This window comes from Mustela erminea, chromosome 6, assembly GCF_009829155.1.
Source record: "Mustela erminea isolate mMusErm1 chromosome 6, mMusErm1.Pri, whole genome shotgun sequence".
Lineage (NCBI taxonomy): Eukaryota > Metazoa > Chordata > Mammalia > Carnivora > Mustelidae > Mustela > Mustela erminea.
In genome coordinates, this window is record NC_045619.1 from 50,424,419 (window position 1) to 50,441,887 (window position 17,469).

The window sequence follows — 17,469 nt, forward strand, 5'->3', positions numbered from 1 at the left end:
GTACAGAAAAATGAGGAAAAAAAAATTAAGGAAAGGTTCTCTATTTCTGGGATTCTTAACCCAGGGCCTATAGCCTTCCTGGAAATTAGCTGCCCCTTTTCATGTAAATGCATATAAATATTTCTCCGGGGAGAGGATCCCTAGCTTTCATCAGATTCTTATTTTATTTATTTATTTATTTTTGGGACAGAAATTCCCCACTTGGTCTCACAAAGAATCCAGTTTGTTGTTGCTATATTCCGGTTAGAAGTGATTTCACTAATTTGCCATTTCTGGTTTGGGTCATTTGGAGATGGCAACTCTGTTTACCTTTGTATTGATTTTGAAAAAAAAAAAGAAAGAAAGAAAAGGAAAGGTCTTACCAAGACATTCAGAAATAGAACTTCAAAGGAGTTTCAGAAGCTAGCTCAGTATCTGACACATGAGTATTTATTGACCAGATTGATGAATTCAGTATTACTGTATGAGCACCTACTCCTGGTACCGGACATTTTTCTTGATGGCTTACACCTGATGTCACTGCCATGTCTCCACATCTCCGGTTCCTAACTTCTACCACAAAAGAGTTAAATATTCTTAGGCTCCATCAGCTATAAGTTTCTAAGACCGGCCAGAGTTTTTAGAGCTCTGTTCTCAGGAAGAAAGGGAGAGAAATCCAATAGGAATTCTGGAAGCTATTTTCCAAAAGTTAATCCAGGAAGTCAGAAACAGTAAACTAAGCTAAAAAATCATTTTCCAGGACCACTTTATGAGAATTTACATTTTAAAAAGCCATTGTCTCGGGAGTCAGGTGTATTGGGTCTCGGTCCTATTTCCAACACTCAATATTTGTGACTTTTTGTCACTTAACATCCTTGAGGTGGTTGCTTTCTTAATCTGAAAAATGAAGGGGTTAGTTTTTTTGTGTTCATGCTAATTTAGCACTCTTAATGCTCAAAGTCTGGTCTTCTGTGTGTGAGGAACATAGGCTTCCCTGGGAGCTGGTGAGAAATGCTGACGCTCAGGTCCTGCCCAGGTGCGCTGAATCAGAATCCTCATTGTAGGATCTCCAGGTGATCTGTATGCACCCATCTAACACATCTTGTACATTTCCCCACTTCTGTCCCTTGAAGACAGGTTACTGAAGTTAATGTCCCAATTTTACAAAACCACATTTCTTTAAAAACAAATGCTCTGTGGCTAAGTGTTCATTAAATTATCCCATCTTTCCTGATGTGTGTGTAGGACTTTATACAGTCTTTGGTAACTTTGTCAGCTCCTGTCTCTTTACCCCTAGAGATTAGCCACTAAATTCATGAAAAGGATATACATGCTTCATCCAATTCACCCTAATGAACATTTATTGAGCAACTTTCATGGGTCAGGCCCTGTAAGAGGCTCTAGGGAACAAAGATAAGTGAGACTCTTTCAAGGAAACCATCAAGTTCATTGGGAGAGGTGGGTGAAGAATCAATATTAGGAGATAATGCTGTGATGCTGTGTGGGCACGTCGGAGGGTCACCAAAACTATACTGGAAGGCAATCAAGGAAATGAGCGTTGTGGGACAGGAATTCTGGGACAGGAAGCAAAGGAGATCTAAAGGCAATGACATTTCATTCTGAAGCCAGACTCCTTGAAGAAAAAAACCCAAAACCCAAAAACCTCCCAAAAGGGAGTGTGAGTTTGTGGCAGCCGCAGAGAGCGCAGAGAGAAGAGGAAAGCAGATGGCTGGAGCCTTTGGGGAGGTGGCCTTGGGGCTCAACCCTGAAAGACCATACAGATGGGGCAGGGACATGTGACCCTAGGAAAGAGGCTTCAGTTAGGCCACCTCTAGAGCAACCTCTTGAGTGGTTTTACCAGTAGATGGTTTCATATCTTTTTTCTTTTCAATTTTTTTAAAGTAGGCTCCATGTCCAACACAGGGATCTGAACTCACGACCCCAAGATCACGACCTGAGCTGTAATCAAGAGTCAGACCCTCAACTGACTGAGCCACCCAGATGCCCCAATAGTTTCACTCCTTTATTAGAACGTTCATCTCCTCAGGAATCTTAAGATGCCCATATAGAATTAGTGGGCTAAAATGTACTTTGGGGAACTGGAAAAATCAGGTTAATAATAAAAGAAAAAGGGGGGCCCATAATCCAAGCTGCAGAGGAGGAATGGCTCAGATCCATCCTCTCCCCTACTTCCGCAGCCCTATTTGACTGGTCATGAGATTTGGTCCATTTCACCTCAGCTCTTAGACATACCTTCTCCTTGCCTCTGCCCTGGCTCCCCAGCCCTGGGTCTCAACACTGGCTGCACATCTGAACCACGGGGGGAGCTTTTCACCAATGCTGATGCCTGCCACTGTCCCCAGCACTCTGACCTAACCTGAGGCCGCTCACTTCAGAAAGCTCCCAAGGTGACTCTGCTATAGGGTTGAAGACATTGGCTTAAGCCCCATTCGTGTCTTCATTATACATCTTAAAAATCCCTCTTTTCTTCATTTCATCTCCTATCCAGCCCTTGTCATCTCTTCTCCAACGCCTCTACCAACTTCCAGCCCATCATCTAACCTGTAATCTAAGTTTTATTTCAAAAACACAATACGTAGTCTTTTCACTCTCCCACATAGAAGCAAACCACCCACACACTTGACCGGTCATTCCAGGAGCGCCTGCCGCAAGCTTCCCACCCCCGACGCCAAGCTCTCCTCCACCGAATGATCTGTTATTTGTAAGACATATGCCACCACGCGCACACCTCCAGGCGGCTGCACCTGCTCTTTCTTCCGCCCAGAAAGCACCTCCCGTCCCTCGCTGCCTGCCAAAGCCATAGTCATCTTTCAAACTCCAGCTGAAAGGTCACTTCCTTTCACCCACTTTCCCATGTGTGTGTTGCAGAAATGTGTATGGAGTAGTTCCTGTGGGCCAGCCCCTCTTCCAGGTGCTGGGTACGCCCTGGGCTGGCTGTCTCTCCTGTGCTCCCATGACCTCTACAAATCTCTCCTCAACTGCTTCTCACCCTGCAGGTTCACCTTGTCTTTACCTGACTGGTTGTTTGCCCCAGAAGACTGAGCTCCCTGAGGACAGAATTATGCCTTAACTGTCCCTGCCCAGCACCCAGCCCAGCAAGAGTTTAATAAAGGCTTACTGGCCATTGACTAACAATGAAGATGAAGAGCAGCTCTCTGGGGCGTCTGTTTGCGCCCCTATCTCCTCCTGCCTCCTGAGTTTGACTCTCCAGTACCCTTTCTGCTTTACTGCCGGTGGCTGCTCAGCTTTCTCCTAAGTTCCTACTCTGATCATTGCCTTGCTCCTCCTACCCGAAGTCTCCTTCTTCCAGCCCTCCTGAACCGTGATAACCGTGATACATGACAGTTTATAAATACCAGCCTGTGCCTTAACCTGGGAAGCTACCTGGAGAGGACACTGCCCATCCTAAAAAGAACAAGAGAACCAGAGCAGACCAGCACAAACGGCCAACGGTCCTGCAAGTCTTTTCAGTAAAGTCCCCCTCCTTTGACACATCTGGGGATGGGAAGAATTTCCCTTCCACATTCCTAGGAGACAGGCATTCATTTCACAGTCTTTCTCCAGTCACCTGAGCTCATAGATCTTCTTTCCATTTATCAAACTTTATTTTCAAATATACCTCCTTTCAATGTTGATGAAAAGTGACACATTCTAGTATGAAATATGAGCAAATAAATGGAATGGGTATCCTGGGATAGTAATTCTTTCCATACCTGTTTAAATAATTTAATGGCATAGGTTTGGTTTTGGATCTCTGCTCTGTAGACCTCAAAAATCTCCCCTTCTCCAATTAGGAAGTCTTTGTGGAAATTTTTGGTTCCGTCACTGATATCTTGAAAGCTGATGGAGGATTTAAACAATATTCCTTAGGAAGGAAAGGAGGGAGAAGAGAAGTTACTTTTTCTCTTCTTTTTTTTTTTTTAAAAAGATTTTATTATTTATTTGACACAGAGAGATCACAAGTAGGCAGAGAGGCAGGCAGAGAGAGAGAGAGAGAGAGAGAGAGAGGAGGAAGCAGGCTCCCTGCTGAGCAGAGAGCCTGATGCGGGACTCGATCCCAGGACCCTGAGATCACGACCCGAGCCGAAGGCAGGGGCTTAACCCATTGAGCCACCCAGGCGCCCCATTAGTTTTTCTCTTCTTAAGAATCAATGCTGCCATTATAAAGAACCAGGACTTCCATACTAGAAATACATCAGAGTCCAACAGAGAGCCAGCAGGGCTAGGCCCAGGAACCAAAAGTAAAGCCCACCATGTGCTCTCTGCCCATTTACTCGGGTCTGGTACCCACCATTCCGGAGAGCAAATGGCTTTTTAAATATCTGAACACTAGCACTGTGATTCTCTCACCCCTCCAAAGAGGTCACCCAAAGAACGTAGCTGGGGAAAGTTTTCCAAAATTTGGTTTCTTTGTCATTAGATCAATGGGTTGCTTTTGATTCACTATGAACCCAAAACTATGAAGAAAAAAAAACATAAAACCCAAAACCCATAAAAACCCAAAAACCATAGAAGTGGAAATTTTGTTATGACTAAACAATTTTCTCCAAGCATGACTGATGGAAACATTTTTCATGAGCCAAATCCTCTCTCTTCCTAACTTACTTCCTCAGAGTAAATTAGGAAGATGTTTCAGCTTTTCAAAAAATCCTCTAAAGTAGAGATTGGGAGAAAATATTTAAAAGGTAATCAAATACATATCTACAGGGAAAATCTTAGCTAAATCCTTCCAGGCCCAATTTTGGCTCTATTTCCACATTTGATGTTTGATTTAGATCTTACTGTTAAATCTTAAAGGAGCAAAACCTTATCCAACTTTACTAATCCTCTTCTGAACCAAAGAATGGATGCAAATCTAGTGGTAAAAGAGGAGGCAAAGAGCCTTAACTAGCCATTAAAGTTTATCAGAATGATTCTCCCTGCTAATACAGTAATAAAGTTGATAAGGAAAATAACGGGATTTTCATAGTGACCTTCAGCATTGCTCTACAGGCATCTCTAAAGATCTCTGCAAGGGCTATGGAAATTTCTAAAACTATATTAAACTCAGTATAATTTTTAAATGTTTTCCAATGACATACAAAAATGCAAATTTCACTAATGGAAAATATGAAACCCCTCTAAGGGAAGAGACCACCATTATGTTCCCCATTGGCCAATGGATTTTTTAAAAATATCACCATAAGATATCATCCATCAGAGTTCTGTGTCAGTCAAAACTGCAAGTATTTCAATATCCATGAAAATTTTACCCTAAACCTGCATATTAACGAATAATCAATAGGTTTATTGGTTATTTCTCCCTGTAAGTGAACTTAAAGCAAAACATGATTTAAAGTAAAAAAAAAAAAAAAAAAAATTTTTTTTTTACCTTTTTCATTACGTTCAGGAATACTAACATTATCCACTGTGACATGGGCTGTTTCCTAAGAGAGGAAATACATACTGAAGTAATTCCATTTCATAAGTCTAGAAAGAACAGAATCTTAACAGAAATCCAAAGCTCCCCCTGGACTATACAGTGCAGTAGAGTAGAATCTAATTTAGAAGAAATCTAGTGGAAAGCAAAGTTACTTTATTTAATCCAATAGTATTCATTGCCATACACAGTTAAGCCTTCCATACCACTGCAAAAACTCAATGTCATGGTTATAGTCAATTTTAAATGACTTCTAATGCTATAAAAAATGATTACTGCCAATTTATTTGCTCCAATAAAAACCAACAGCAACATGCAAAATGCCAACTAAAAGAGGAAAATTAAAAACTGAATTAAGACAAATGCATAGCTCATGGCGCTCTGAATAGTTCCAAGCCTCATCTATGACAGATCACCATGAGGAGAAAGCTTTTCACTCTTCAAACATTCACAAATCTCTAATTTCCTCAATCCCCAACTAAACAAAGAGTAATGAGAGAACTAAGGCTTTTCTGGCTTTAGGAAAGTACCTGCAAATCCAGCCTTTTTCTGCCTGACAATTTCATTTCCCATGCTCAATTATACATGCAACTGAGTTCAAGGCTCGCTATATATGCACATACACTCTACCTTGGGTAACATGTTTGGAAATCCATCTCCCTGATGCCTCTGTTCTGAAGGATTCAAGGATGCTCCTGAAAGAGAAATAAGGGGAGCTAGATGCAGAAAAAATTGATGTCTCTAATAAGCAGAGTTTTTTTCTGTCTTAGACAGTGAAAATAAACACCTTCCTAGTAATGCTAATTTCTAAAATTCAGTTTCATTCTCTGAATGGTAACAAGTATGCATATGTGAATAGCTTTCTAAGGATCAAAAACGATACAAACATGCTTTTGTTCACTTAACACACAAAGACCTACCTTAAATTATTGTTAGATATCATTAAATATATTAGAGCATAAAGCAGAAAACTGAAAGGAAAAAGCAACACTGTATCAGCTTTTTGCCCATATATTTTGAAGTTTTACAATCATGGGATTTTATCTCCCGAGATTAGTTTATTTTTTATCCCATTTTATGCCTTAAGGTGTTAGAGATGTGTGCGTGCGTGCGTGCATGCACACGTGTGTGTTCAACCACAAATACCTACCACCCCCTCCCGAATACACACTGTAATTTTTGTTTTGTTTGAATTGAGGCAGTCTGTGTAGCTTCCTACAAAAGATGAAAACTCTGAACTATTTTGCTGTCACATCTGACATTTTTATTTAGACTTCAGAAAAATTTTATTTCATCTAGTTTTTCTTAGATTGTATTCTAGTGTTTTCAAAATTATTTTGCTTAGAAGACTGACAACAAAATGGAATCAGTTAATAACAGACTTTTTGAGCAAACTATAAACCAAATAGACCTGGCAGACATTCTCTAGAACATTCCATCCAGAAGAATATACACATATTTCACAGGTGTACATTGAACAAGCCCCAGGATAGACTGTATCCTGTGCAATAAAATGAGCCTCAATAAATTTGGAAGGATTGAAATCATACAAAGCATATTCTCCGACCACGATGGACCTAAATAGAAATTCATAACAGAAGGAAATTTGGGAAATTCACAAATACATGAAAATTAAACAACAAATCCATAAGCAACTAATGAGTTCAGGATGAAATCACAAGGGAAATCAGAAAATACTTTGAGATAAGTGAAAATGAAAACAAAACATACCAAAACTTATGGGACACAGTAGAAGCAGTGCTTAAAGGGAAGTTTATAGCTGTAAATGTCTACCTTAAAAAAGAAGAAAAATCTTAAATCAAGAACCTGAATTTTCACCTTAAGGAACTAGAAAAGAAAGAGTAAGCTAAACCGAAGGAAGCAGAAGGAAAGAAAGAATTAAGATTACAGTGGAAATAAATGAAATAGACAAAAAAAGCAAAGGGGAAAATCAATGCAACCAAAGTGGTTCTTTGGAATTATCACAAAATTGACAATCCTCTAGATAGACTAACCAAGAAAGAAAGAAGGAGATTCAAACTGCTAAAACCAAAAACAAAAGAGGAGACACAACCAACAACCTCATAGAAATAAAAAGAATTATAAGAGAAGGTGATGAATACCTGTATGTAAAAAAATCAGATAATTGAAATGACAGACAGATTCCTAGAAAGTCACAAACTGCCAAAACTAACTCAAAAAGAAACAATCTGAATGGATGTATTGCAAGGAAAGAGATTGAATTAATAATCTATGATTTCCCACAAACAAAAGCACAGGTGAAGCCTACCAAACATTTGAACAAAATTTAACATCGGTTCTTTACAAATTCTTCCAAAATAGAAGATGAAGTTAACAACACCCAAATCATTCTATGAGACCAAGGACTAAAAATATGTCTGGATGAAAAAGCCAAAAGAATAAGGATGCTGATTCAAAAGAATTTTCAGCCTAAGAGCCCAGAGTCTGTAAGGTAAGACCCAAGATCACTCTTGTTGAAGTCAATAAATCTAAAGGGGAAAAAACAGAACAGGTGACATTAGTAAAATATTTTATTGATAAAGATGAATGGAAAGAGCTTCATGAGCTTTACTTATCAGGTTGCTTTAAATGGAAGGCAAGACACAGCATCAGAAACAGACAGGAGGGAAAGGTCAGGCCATTGTGAAATGGATAGCAGACAAGTATGGTAGAGTTAGAGGCCATGGCATAAACACAGCAGTAAAGATAAAAGATACATCCCAGAGTTAGTCTGTAGGTATCATTTGCCCTAAAATACAGTGGGTGGGGTGGAGTGGGTGGGGCATGCCTGGGTGGCTCTGTGGGGTAAGCTGCTGACTCTAGGTTTTGGTTCAGGTCCTGGTCTCAGGGTCCTGGAATGGAGCCCTGGGTCCTGCTCTGTGGGGAGTGTGCTCTAGGACTGTCTATCTCCCTCTCTCTCTGTCCCTCTCCCCCTTTGTACCTCGCACACATGTGTGTGTGTGAGTACTCTCTCTCTCTCTCTCTTTCTCAAATGAATAAATAAATCTTCAAAAATAAAATAAAATACAGGGAGGAGAACCCAATTATTATTTTGACTTCTAATCATATAATAAAACTAATTATAAAAGTATATTTTACTCAAATATTGTGATTCTGGTTATGATTCAAATAGGTTCAGTGTTTTGGGTGGAGAACTGATTCTACACTTTAAAACATATAGTTTTAAGTAAAAAAATTTAAAAACTGAACAAATGGTAGAAAGGAATGTGTTGTATAACTTAGGCAATAAGGAAAGAAAATAACAACAACAACAACAACAACAAAAAGTAATAAAAGCCTTTAGAGAAAGCCTCAGGTATGGAATCAAATGACACAACATGACCAGTCAATATCTTGAATAAAAGGCAATATTTATATTTAAAAATTACATCACCAAAATATGGACCAAGAGCCACATTTAAGAATCAAAAATGTTTACCATGGTTTACAATCAAATGGATGGCTCGATGATGCCCCATCTCCTGAAGAATCTCTAAAAGGTCTCCGATGGTCTTGTTTTTCTGTGCCCAGGACCAAAGTAATTCTCTTGTTCCACTTTTACCTTGGTCTACATATTTTTCAATATGACGAACATCCAGCCAGCTGTTTGAAAGTCGCTCCGCTGTGGAAATTGCAATAGGAAGAACCAAAAAATATATATATATATATAATTTTTTTTACTTTAATTGGGATACTTGTTTGGGGGTATTTTATCTATTTATTTCATATTATTTATACTTTTGATTTTGAACTAATTTCAGCATCTACTACCCACCCAACTTCCCATGTTACCATTTTACATTACCTGGTACAATGTTCAGAACCAGTCATAACTCAACTGCAGACCTTATTTTATGTTCACCAGTTCTTTCTACAAATGTCCTTTTCCTGTTCCATGATCCTACCCAGTTTCCCACAGTGCCATTTGTTGGCACTTCTTGATCCCGATTCTCATGGACTTCAGTCTTTCCTTGAGTTTAAGGACAGCGTAATACGATTACGTCTTCTTCAGTGCATAGTATCAAGAGGTTCATGGTGTCCATGTCCTATCACTAGTGATCCTGACTTGATTGCTTAGTTAAGGTGGTATCTGCTACCTTAATAGGTTTCTCTACTATGACATTACCTTTCCCTGTAAAATTAATAACTATGTTGGCGGAGATACTTTGAGACTATGGAAATATGCTGTTTCTCCTCACATTTTACCCATAAACACTTGCATCCACCAGTGGATCGTGTATATCATAATAATTTTTGTGGTCTTTGCTTAATGGTGATCTTTTATTTCCCCTTCCTCCTCCTACGTTAACTATAATTCTTCTGCAAGAAAGTGCTCTCCACTCTCCCCCCTTTATTTAACTTATTTAAATCAGTAGGGACTCATGAATGTTTATTTTATTCTACAGATTAAAATCCAGTATTATTATTATTATTGACTTTGGTGCCACAATTATTCCAGCTCTGTCCATTCAGGTTGGATCCCACATTCTTCCGATAGCCGCATGGTTTCTGGAACACTTCCTTATTTTCTGACCCTATAAGATGCTCCAGGCTCATTTTGCATTTCCCCCACTCCAGCCCTGGAATTGATTGCTTTTCCCAGGAGTCCTGGTTGCTTTTATTAGATAATGTATTTAGAGGACAAGATGTAGGTGCTAGATGCTTTTGTGACTGCCAGAGTTGCATTGCTTCTAGGCCGTCCAAGCAGACAGAGCTAAGAAACTTAGGTATGTGCATGAACCCACACACCTATATTTCTCTGTCTGTATACATCTTGAAAACCATGATTTTATACGGATACCTGTAATTCTAAATCAATGCCACATGGCATATTTTAGCTCTTTCTCATTTGTAACTTTATTCCCAAACAGCAAGAAACTTTGCTCTCATTATTTATAATGTCTTTACTTCTTTGTTCTTTGTCCCTCTGAGAAACACTTTAACTAAAATACATCATGTACGTACCATTCTATTTGCCCTCAGCTTAAGAATATTCAGGTAAGAGCTTATTTTCCCAAAGTTACTAGGTTAGTTCTTTTCTTCATCACTCCCTTTGGTGTGGTTACTCATAGTTAGGTTCATGTGTTGCAGTTTTAATGGAATGCTGTTTTAAATTTTTGTTCAATACTCTCCCGCTGCTGAACATTTTGAGCAATTAAAAGTTAATATCTGGGTAGCATCGGGGGAAACGTTCTACTGGGATATTAGGATTTTAATTGCTCAAAAACAGCATATATGACTTATTTAAGGTCTGGTATAAATATCTTGAAGCTGTACTTACTGAGAGTATATGAGCTTGTATGACACCCCAAGTTAATGGGATTCTCTGCACAACTTCCAAATCTTGAAGTGTATTTTAAGGCAAAGGAGGGAGAAAGAAACCAAATGACAGATCAAATGGGTGTCTTTCTGGCCCCTGGGACAATGCTCCCAGATTAACCCAGTCATCTTGAGCACGAAAATTAGCAATGTGATTGGGAGTCAGTGATGGTGATGGCAGCATTCTCTCCTACCTTTATCCTCTGGAAAGTCTAAAAAAGTTAGGAAGTCAGATACACATCAGTAGATAAAATCCTATCATCATCTGAGTGTGGTCATGGGGACCCCCAATATTTCACCATAACTGGTCATGGAAATCAGCCTTCTCTTCCTCTGCCGCACATAAATTTGGAAGCTCCTCTCCAGCAGTAACCAAGGTAATCTCATTGAAGGATGTACCTATTCATCAATGATATTCTCCAAATATTGCCGTCCTTTTAAAAGACGAACAGGGGCTCAGATCGGAGACACGTAATAAACTCCCTAGGGAACTATCTGTGTTCTATTTCAGACTCTGAAGTTTAAAAACAATTTCTTAGGAAGCTACTACACCAGTTACAGTATCTCAATCAAGATATCAGAAAGGCAAACATCTTCTGATCCAATATGGCATCCCTTCTCCCCACATTTTCCGTCCCTCCACCTTTTGCTGGGTCCTTCTATTTCCTCTAGCTTTATGTTTTTGCTGACAGTATAAGTAAATCCTGAAAGTTGACAGAGATCACAATATGAAATCATAACTGCCCTTCTTTCTGTGAACCCAAAACTGATGTGGTAAGTATTACCAGTGCCCACCAACATTTCCTGTCCTCTACCCCACCAGAGAGGAAGGATTAGGTCTTGGGTTAGTTAGCTTGGGTCCTGGCTTGGGTTAGTTATGTCTATGTATCTCTTTCAGCCAGAAACACAGAAGAGCCAGGGCACAACGCACCAGGCTCCCATTCCTGCCACAGCAATAGCAGATTGCTGTGGCAGGACATGCCGATATGGGAGAGCCTCAGGATCAAAGCAGCCTGGAATGCTGGGCCAACACATGGAGGCCTGGACCTTCAACCCTCTTCCCATGAGCAAAAGGCACACTTTTATCATGTCAACCACTGAGTGATTTTAGTGGTGATTTTCCTGCAGTCTCACTTGGATCCACCCTCATTAATACACACAAAGTTTTATCTTGGGTGTTCTATTGCTTCAGTCACTCAGAGAAGAGTGAAAGGAAGTGGCAGCTTTTGTGACTACATGTCAAAGGATGATAAAGTCAAGACATTCCATATGAGTGGATGCTTAGGCTGCAGAGGAAAAAACAGCTACAATAAATTATCTGACATCATTAAGTTGGAATGTCTTTGCCTTTCTTCCATATTTTAAGTTCTGGCAAGAATATTTTTATTATTTCTTTCTTAGAAGAGATGATGTCTCATCAAGAGACAAGGACTATCCAAATGTCCATATATATTTTAGATAGCTTATCACTACAAAAAAAAAAAAAAATGGAAGGGGACCTTCAAAGCAAGACTATTTGGCAAGACATAGTAACTATTTTAATGTATTTCTTTTTGATGACGTAGTCTGCCTATTTGGTTGAGGCACAATTTTCATAAACATTTTATTTCACTATTTCTAGAAGTTCTTAGGGGAAATAGTGCAAATCAGTATAGTTTGTTAAAAAGAAAACCATGGGCCCCAAAGGGCGTCACGTAGACCAAGTCACCAAATAGGGCTTAATATCTAATCTAACTGGAGTTTCAACCTCCCCCAGAAATAAAATCGTAGTCAGTCAGAAATTTTCTAATCAGGGCCAATGAAGTAATCTGTTACATGGGCCCTCTCTATCCCCAAAGGAAGATGAGATCATCTTCATGATAAGAAACTTTGTTCTTCTCCTTAAGGGAAAGTGATCTTGCCAGGACAAATCCCTTTCTTTTGCTAATAACTTTCTTGACCCACCATCTTTCCTATAGAAACCTTCCATCTTGTACAACTCCCTGAACTTCCCTGTTTGCTAGATGGGATACAGACTGATTCATGAATCACTAAAGAAAGCCAATTAGATCTTCAGATTTACTTGGTTAAATTTCATTTTTTTTTTTTAACAAGTTGGAACATTGGTTTGATGTGCTAGCAGTACAGTAACTGTATACATCAAGTGTGAGTAGAGGGGTGCCTGGGTGGCTCTGTCAGTTGAGTGCCTGGCTCTTGATTTCAGCTCAGGTCACGATCTCAGGGTCATGAGATCATACCCTGTGTCAGGCTCTATGCTCAGTGTGGAGTCTGCTTTGGATTCTCTCTCTCCCTCTGTCTCTCCCCATGCTCATGCATTCTCTCTCTCTCTCAAGTAAATAAGTAAATCTTAAAAAAAAAAAAAAAAAAAGAAAGAAAGAAAGAAAAGAAAAAGAAAAAGAAAAAAGCATGTGTGAAGTAAGAAGAGATTTCCTAACTAAAGATGGAGGCATCCTGGGGGTACCTGGCTGGCTCTGTCCAATGGAGCATGGGACTCTTGATCTTAGGGTGGTGTGTTCAAGCCCGACGTTCGGTGTAGAGATTACTTAAGAATAAAATCTTATAAAGTCTTAGAAAGAAAAAAAAAAAAGATGAGACCATTATGGAAGGCTTCTTACAGGAGTGGTTTCTGGAGCATGAGCCAAGTTGAAAACTGTAAGTCTTTCTAAAGAGAGACCAATTGTCAAGGAATTATTAGATGGCATATGCTACATTGGGGAGGAAAAAGAGAATCACCAGACTTTTCAGTGGAAAACAAGATAAAAGAATGAACTCTGAGGTTATATTGTCTTCAGAAGAGAAAAGTCACCAGTCAAGACCAAGGACCCTGTGGCCTCTGGATATATGCATGAAAATGTGGGTTTAGTGGTGGCTCTGCCATTGACCTATGGTGCAACTCCAGGCAAGTCACTGAGCAAACTTGTCATTAATAAATATCCTTTGAAATCCCTCCCAAAACAGACACTAAGTTTCTTTAGTCTACTGTTTATAGGATGACCTTTAAATACCCCCAGTGTTTAGAACACTTCCCAGTCTCCAAATTAACATGCCAACAGGGGAACACTAAATATCAAATTTCAGCAAAGTGAAAGTTTAGGTTTCTACTTTTTCTATTAGTAAATTAATTGGCTACTATTTATAGAGTATTAGACATAAAATAGGCATAATGAACTCTATCAGTTATTAATATTTATGCAACATACAATAGGCTTTTAAAAAAAAAAACCAGCTTCCTCTGGGGGCACCTGGCTGGCTTGGTCAGAAGAGCATGTGACACTTGAGCTCAGGATTTGTGAGTTCAAGCCCCACCCTGGGCGTAGAGGTCACTAAAAAATAAATAAATAAACTTAAAAAAAAACCAGGTCCCCCTCCAACTTGAATCTTTGGCATAAGACATGACTTGACTTTGGGATAGACAGGAGGAGAGAGGACACCCGTGTGGAGTCCCACAGTCAGGGAGGAGTGTGAGGGAGTGACATTGTCACCAGTTAGACCCCAAGACCTGGCCTTTACTGCCTGCCCCCCTGCTTGTACACTTTGTCTTATATTTTTCCCAAAGCTCTTCTTTCCGGCTTTCCCCTTAACTCAGAGAAGTGAAAACCCAAAACCACTCCTCCAGGAGATGGCTTCTGCCCTCATAAGTCCTCCTGCTGGTCCAGACCACCCAGACCATTTGAGCTAAACCTGGCATGAGTCTCTGCAGGTAGACCACAGAGTGGCCTCTGGAATGATCTACAGTTACCTTTACTTCATCATAATATGAAGATCTCTGCCCAAGGGGGAGCCTCAGCCTCATTAACACAGCACACAAGATCCGTAGAGGATGTGACCTCTTGCCTGCCTCTACTGAGGACAACACAGTTCCCTAGCTAAATATTCCTCCTAACCCTAAACAAGAGGAACCCATTCACCCTCTCTGTAGGAGTCCTGGCTTTGGAAACCAACCCCACCCCACCCCACCCCTGTGATCTTCTTATTTGCTGCAGATGGAAGTTTTCTTTGTGGGACAACTGAACCTGGTGCCTGAGTCACCGAGGCGTGGCGGACTCGTGTTGGTTGGGTTACAACATCGGCTCCCTTTACAATGGGGATGGACTGTGACAAGGTTTAAGGGCTGAAAGAAGAGAATCAGTCAGGTGGGGAATTGTTCCCGAAGGGAAGGAAAGGGCCTGATAGGGCCAAGAGGAGGTGGGTAGGCTTACAGCGGAGGCTTCATGTTAAAGAAAAGGCGAACAAGCCCCATAGAGTCTCTGTGTTACCTTGGTACGAAAGCACTCGACACATAGCAGATGTTGGCGACATATTTGCTGAGTGACAGACAGAGGCCCTGAGTGATAGCATACAGACTGAAAACATCCTGAAAGCAAACTCGAGGTCAGTAGAAGACTTTTGAGGAGGTGACGCCAAGAGAGTAGCTCCAGTTGTGGGAGAATCCATCTGGTGGCAATACTAGCAGGCATCTCACCAACAATATTCGCACACAGAAAGGTAAAAACACTCTATGGCTCACAATCCTCACAGTAGGAAAAGAACAGCTTACAGCTGCCAAGGAGATCTGGAGTTAACTTTTCAAGTCAGATTTCCCACATAATTCTATTCCCATTTTTAACTTTCTGAATTTCCCTTTTAAAAGGGCAACAGGCCACAATTCTGGGCCCTGTCATCCTGTTACTTGAGGCACCACCTATGCCAACAGAGCTGAGGTTTGGGTTTCCTAACACTGAGCAGGGTCAGAGGGTTCTGGGTTTGCCCCAGGTCTATATAAAGCAAGGTGTTTTTCTTCCTTTCTTCTTTTTTTTAAGATTTTATTTATTTATTTGACAGAGAGAGAAATCAGAAGTAGACAGAGAGGCAGGCAGAGAGAGAGGAGGAAGCAGGCTCCCTGCTGAGCAGAGAGCCCTATGCGGGGCTAGATCCCAGACCCTGAGATCATGACCAGAGCCAAAGGCAGAGGCTTAACCCACTGAGCCACCCAGGCGCCCAGCAAAGTGTTTTCCAATAGTACTAGTTCACCGTGTAAAACGGATACAGGCTCAGTTGAAATGGATACTGCATGTGTGGGGTTACTTCCAGGATGAGACATGAAATACATTTTCTTTTTCTCTAACTGGGGATTCACAGTGCAATCTTAATAGCTTTTCTTCAACGATGATGCATTCTGCCCAGAAACACCACGAAACAGCATTATTTAGCATCTATAACATGTATAGTTCATTTGGAACAGATTCTAGAAAACAAGAGCTTCAGAGTGATGAGAGAGGAATGCAGACTCCTGACAAGTTAGTTACAGCCTTCAGTATTCATGGTTTTCTCTAATCTTCCTTGTTTTCTTCCAGAATGCAGAACTTTGTTTATTCAGAGTACTAAACAAAAAGTAAACTTCTCAATGACTAATTGTGTTGGTAAACTTGAGCATTCTAAAGGAAAAGATAAATTAAGAAAAATATGCTGCAATTAAGCATTATTTAAAATACTGGGGGGGTTTTGTTTTTGTTTTTATTTAAAGATTTTATTTATTTATTTGACAGACAGAGACTACAAGTAGGCAGAGAGGCAGGCAGAGAGAGGGGAAGGGAATCGGGCTCCCTGCTGAGCAGAGAGCCTGATGTGGGGTTCCATCCCAGGACCCTGGAAACATGACCTGAGCCGAAGGCAGAGGTTTTAACCCCCTAAGCCACCCAGGCACCCCCAAACATTGTTTTTTGGAAGGCAGATCTTTTGTTTGAAAGGCATCTTGGCAGAACAGAAGCCAAAAAGTCCACCTGAAAAGTTCAGAGATTAGTTTACCTGAAGACACTGATTGCTTAATAATCATTTAATGTTCAAAGTTCGTTTCAGGCTTTGTTTTGAGACGGCAGAACTATCTAGATGGTGCTAACCACTGGGGAATTCAACTGCAGAAATCACTCCATATGCAAATAGCTCTCTGAAGGGGTTTTTTAGAATAAGGCAACACACCCTTGTTTGGAATCTGTATTTGCATAAAACCCCAAGCCAAAATCCCTAGTAAGTTAAGACTGCACAGTTTGTTTTTGAAATAACATGATGGGAAAAGGAAAAGATGCCTCTGTTCTTTCTTTCTACAAAGCACACAACACAGGCCTTCTATTTATTCATTCATTCATTTATTTATGACTTTATTTATTTGAGAGAGAGAGAGAGAGTGTCAAGCAGGGGGCAGAGCAATGGGAGAGGGAAAACAGACACCCCACCGAGCAGAGAGCCTGGCACAGTGCTCAATGCAGAGTTCAGTCCTCAGACTCCAGGATCATGACCTGAGCAGACACTTAACCCACTGAGCCACCCAGGCGCCCCAAGGCCTTCTTCTTTAAAACAACACACAACTGAAGATATTTTTAATTGCAAAAGAAGTCAAACAAAAGTCAAATGTGTAAGTTGGCTCAACTCCTCTTACCAGACTACCGCAATAACACCCCCCAGCTAATACATTTTATGAGAAGTAATTCTGAGCCATACTTAAGCTTATGTTTACTTTTGACCCATACTTGAGCAGGACTTATTTTCCATGGCAGGGCTGTGCGTGATTTCTCAGGTATCCTTCCATGTGCCCTGCTCCCTCAAGCCCAGATTCAGGTACGCATGTAACATTAACTACCTCTGGGAAACAATTTAAGAACAGTTCACCCTCAACACCAGCGTTTCAGGCTAAAGCTCAGAAGCTGTGTGATTCCATACCTGGGTAATGATCGGTA

The 17,469-nt window shown here is 40.4% G+C and overlaps 1 protein-coding gene across 2 annotated transcripts in view; it reads right to left on the reverse strand.

Moving 5' to 3' along the window:
• The window catches only part of IRAK3 (interleukin 1 receptor associated kinase 3), a 48,853-nt gene that overhangs the window by 24,079 nt on the left and 7,305 nt on the right, over positions 1–17,469 (reverse strand). Inside the window, exons 2-5 of one of the 2 annotated variants that reach the window (XM_032347127.1) lie at positions 8,880–9,062; positions 6,050–6,114; positions 5,372–5,426; positions 3,714–3,865 (exon numbers count right to left, since the gene is read on the reverse strand). In XM_032347127.1, coding sequence (XP_032203018.1) covers positions 3,714–3,865; positions 5,372–5,426; positions 6,050–6,114; positions 8,880–9,062 — 455 coding nt within the window. The remainder of the gene's footprint in view (positions 1–3,713; positions 3,866–5,371; positions 5,427–6,049; positions 6,115–8,879; positions 9,063–17,469) is intronic. The other variant, XM_032347128.1, reaches the window with a different exon arrangement.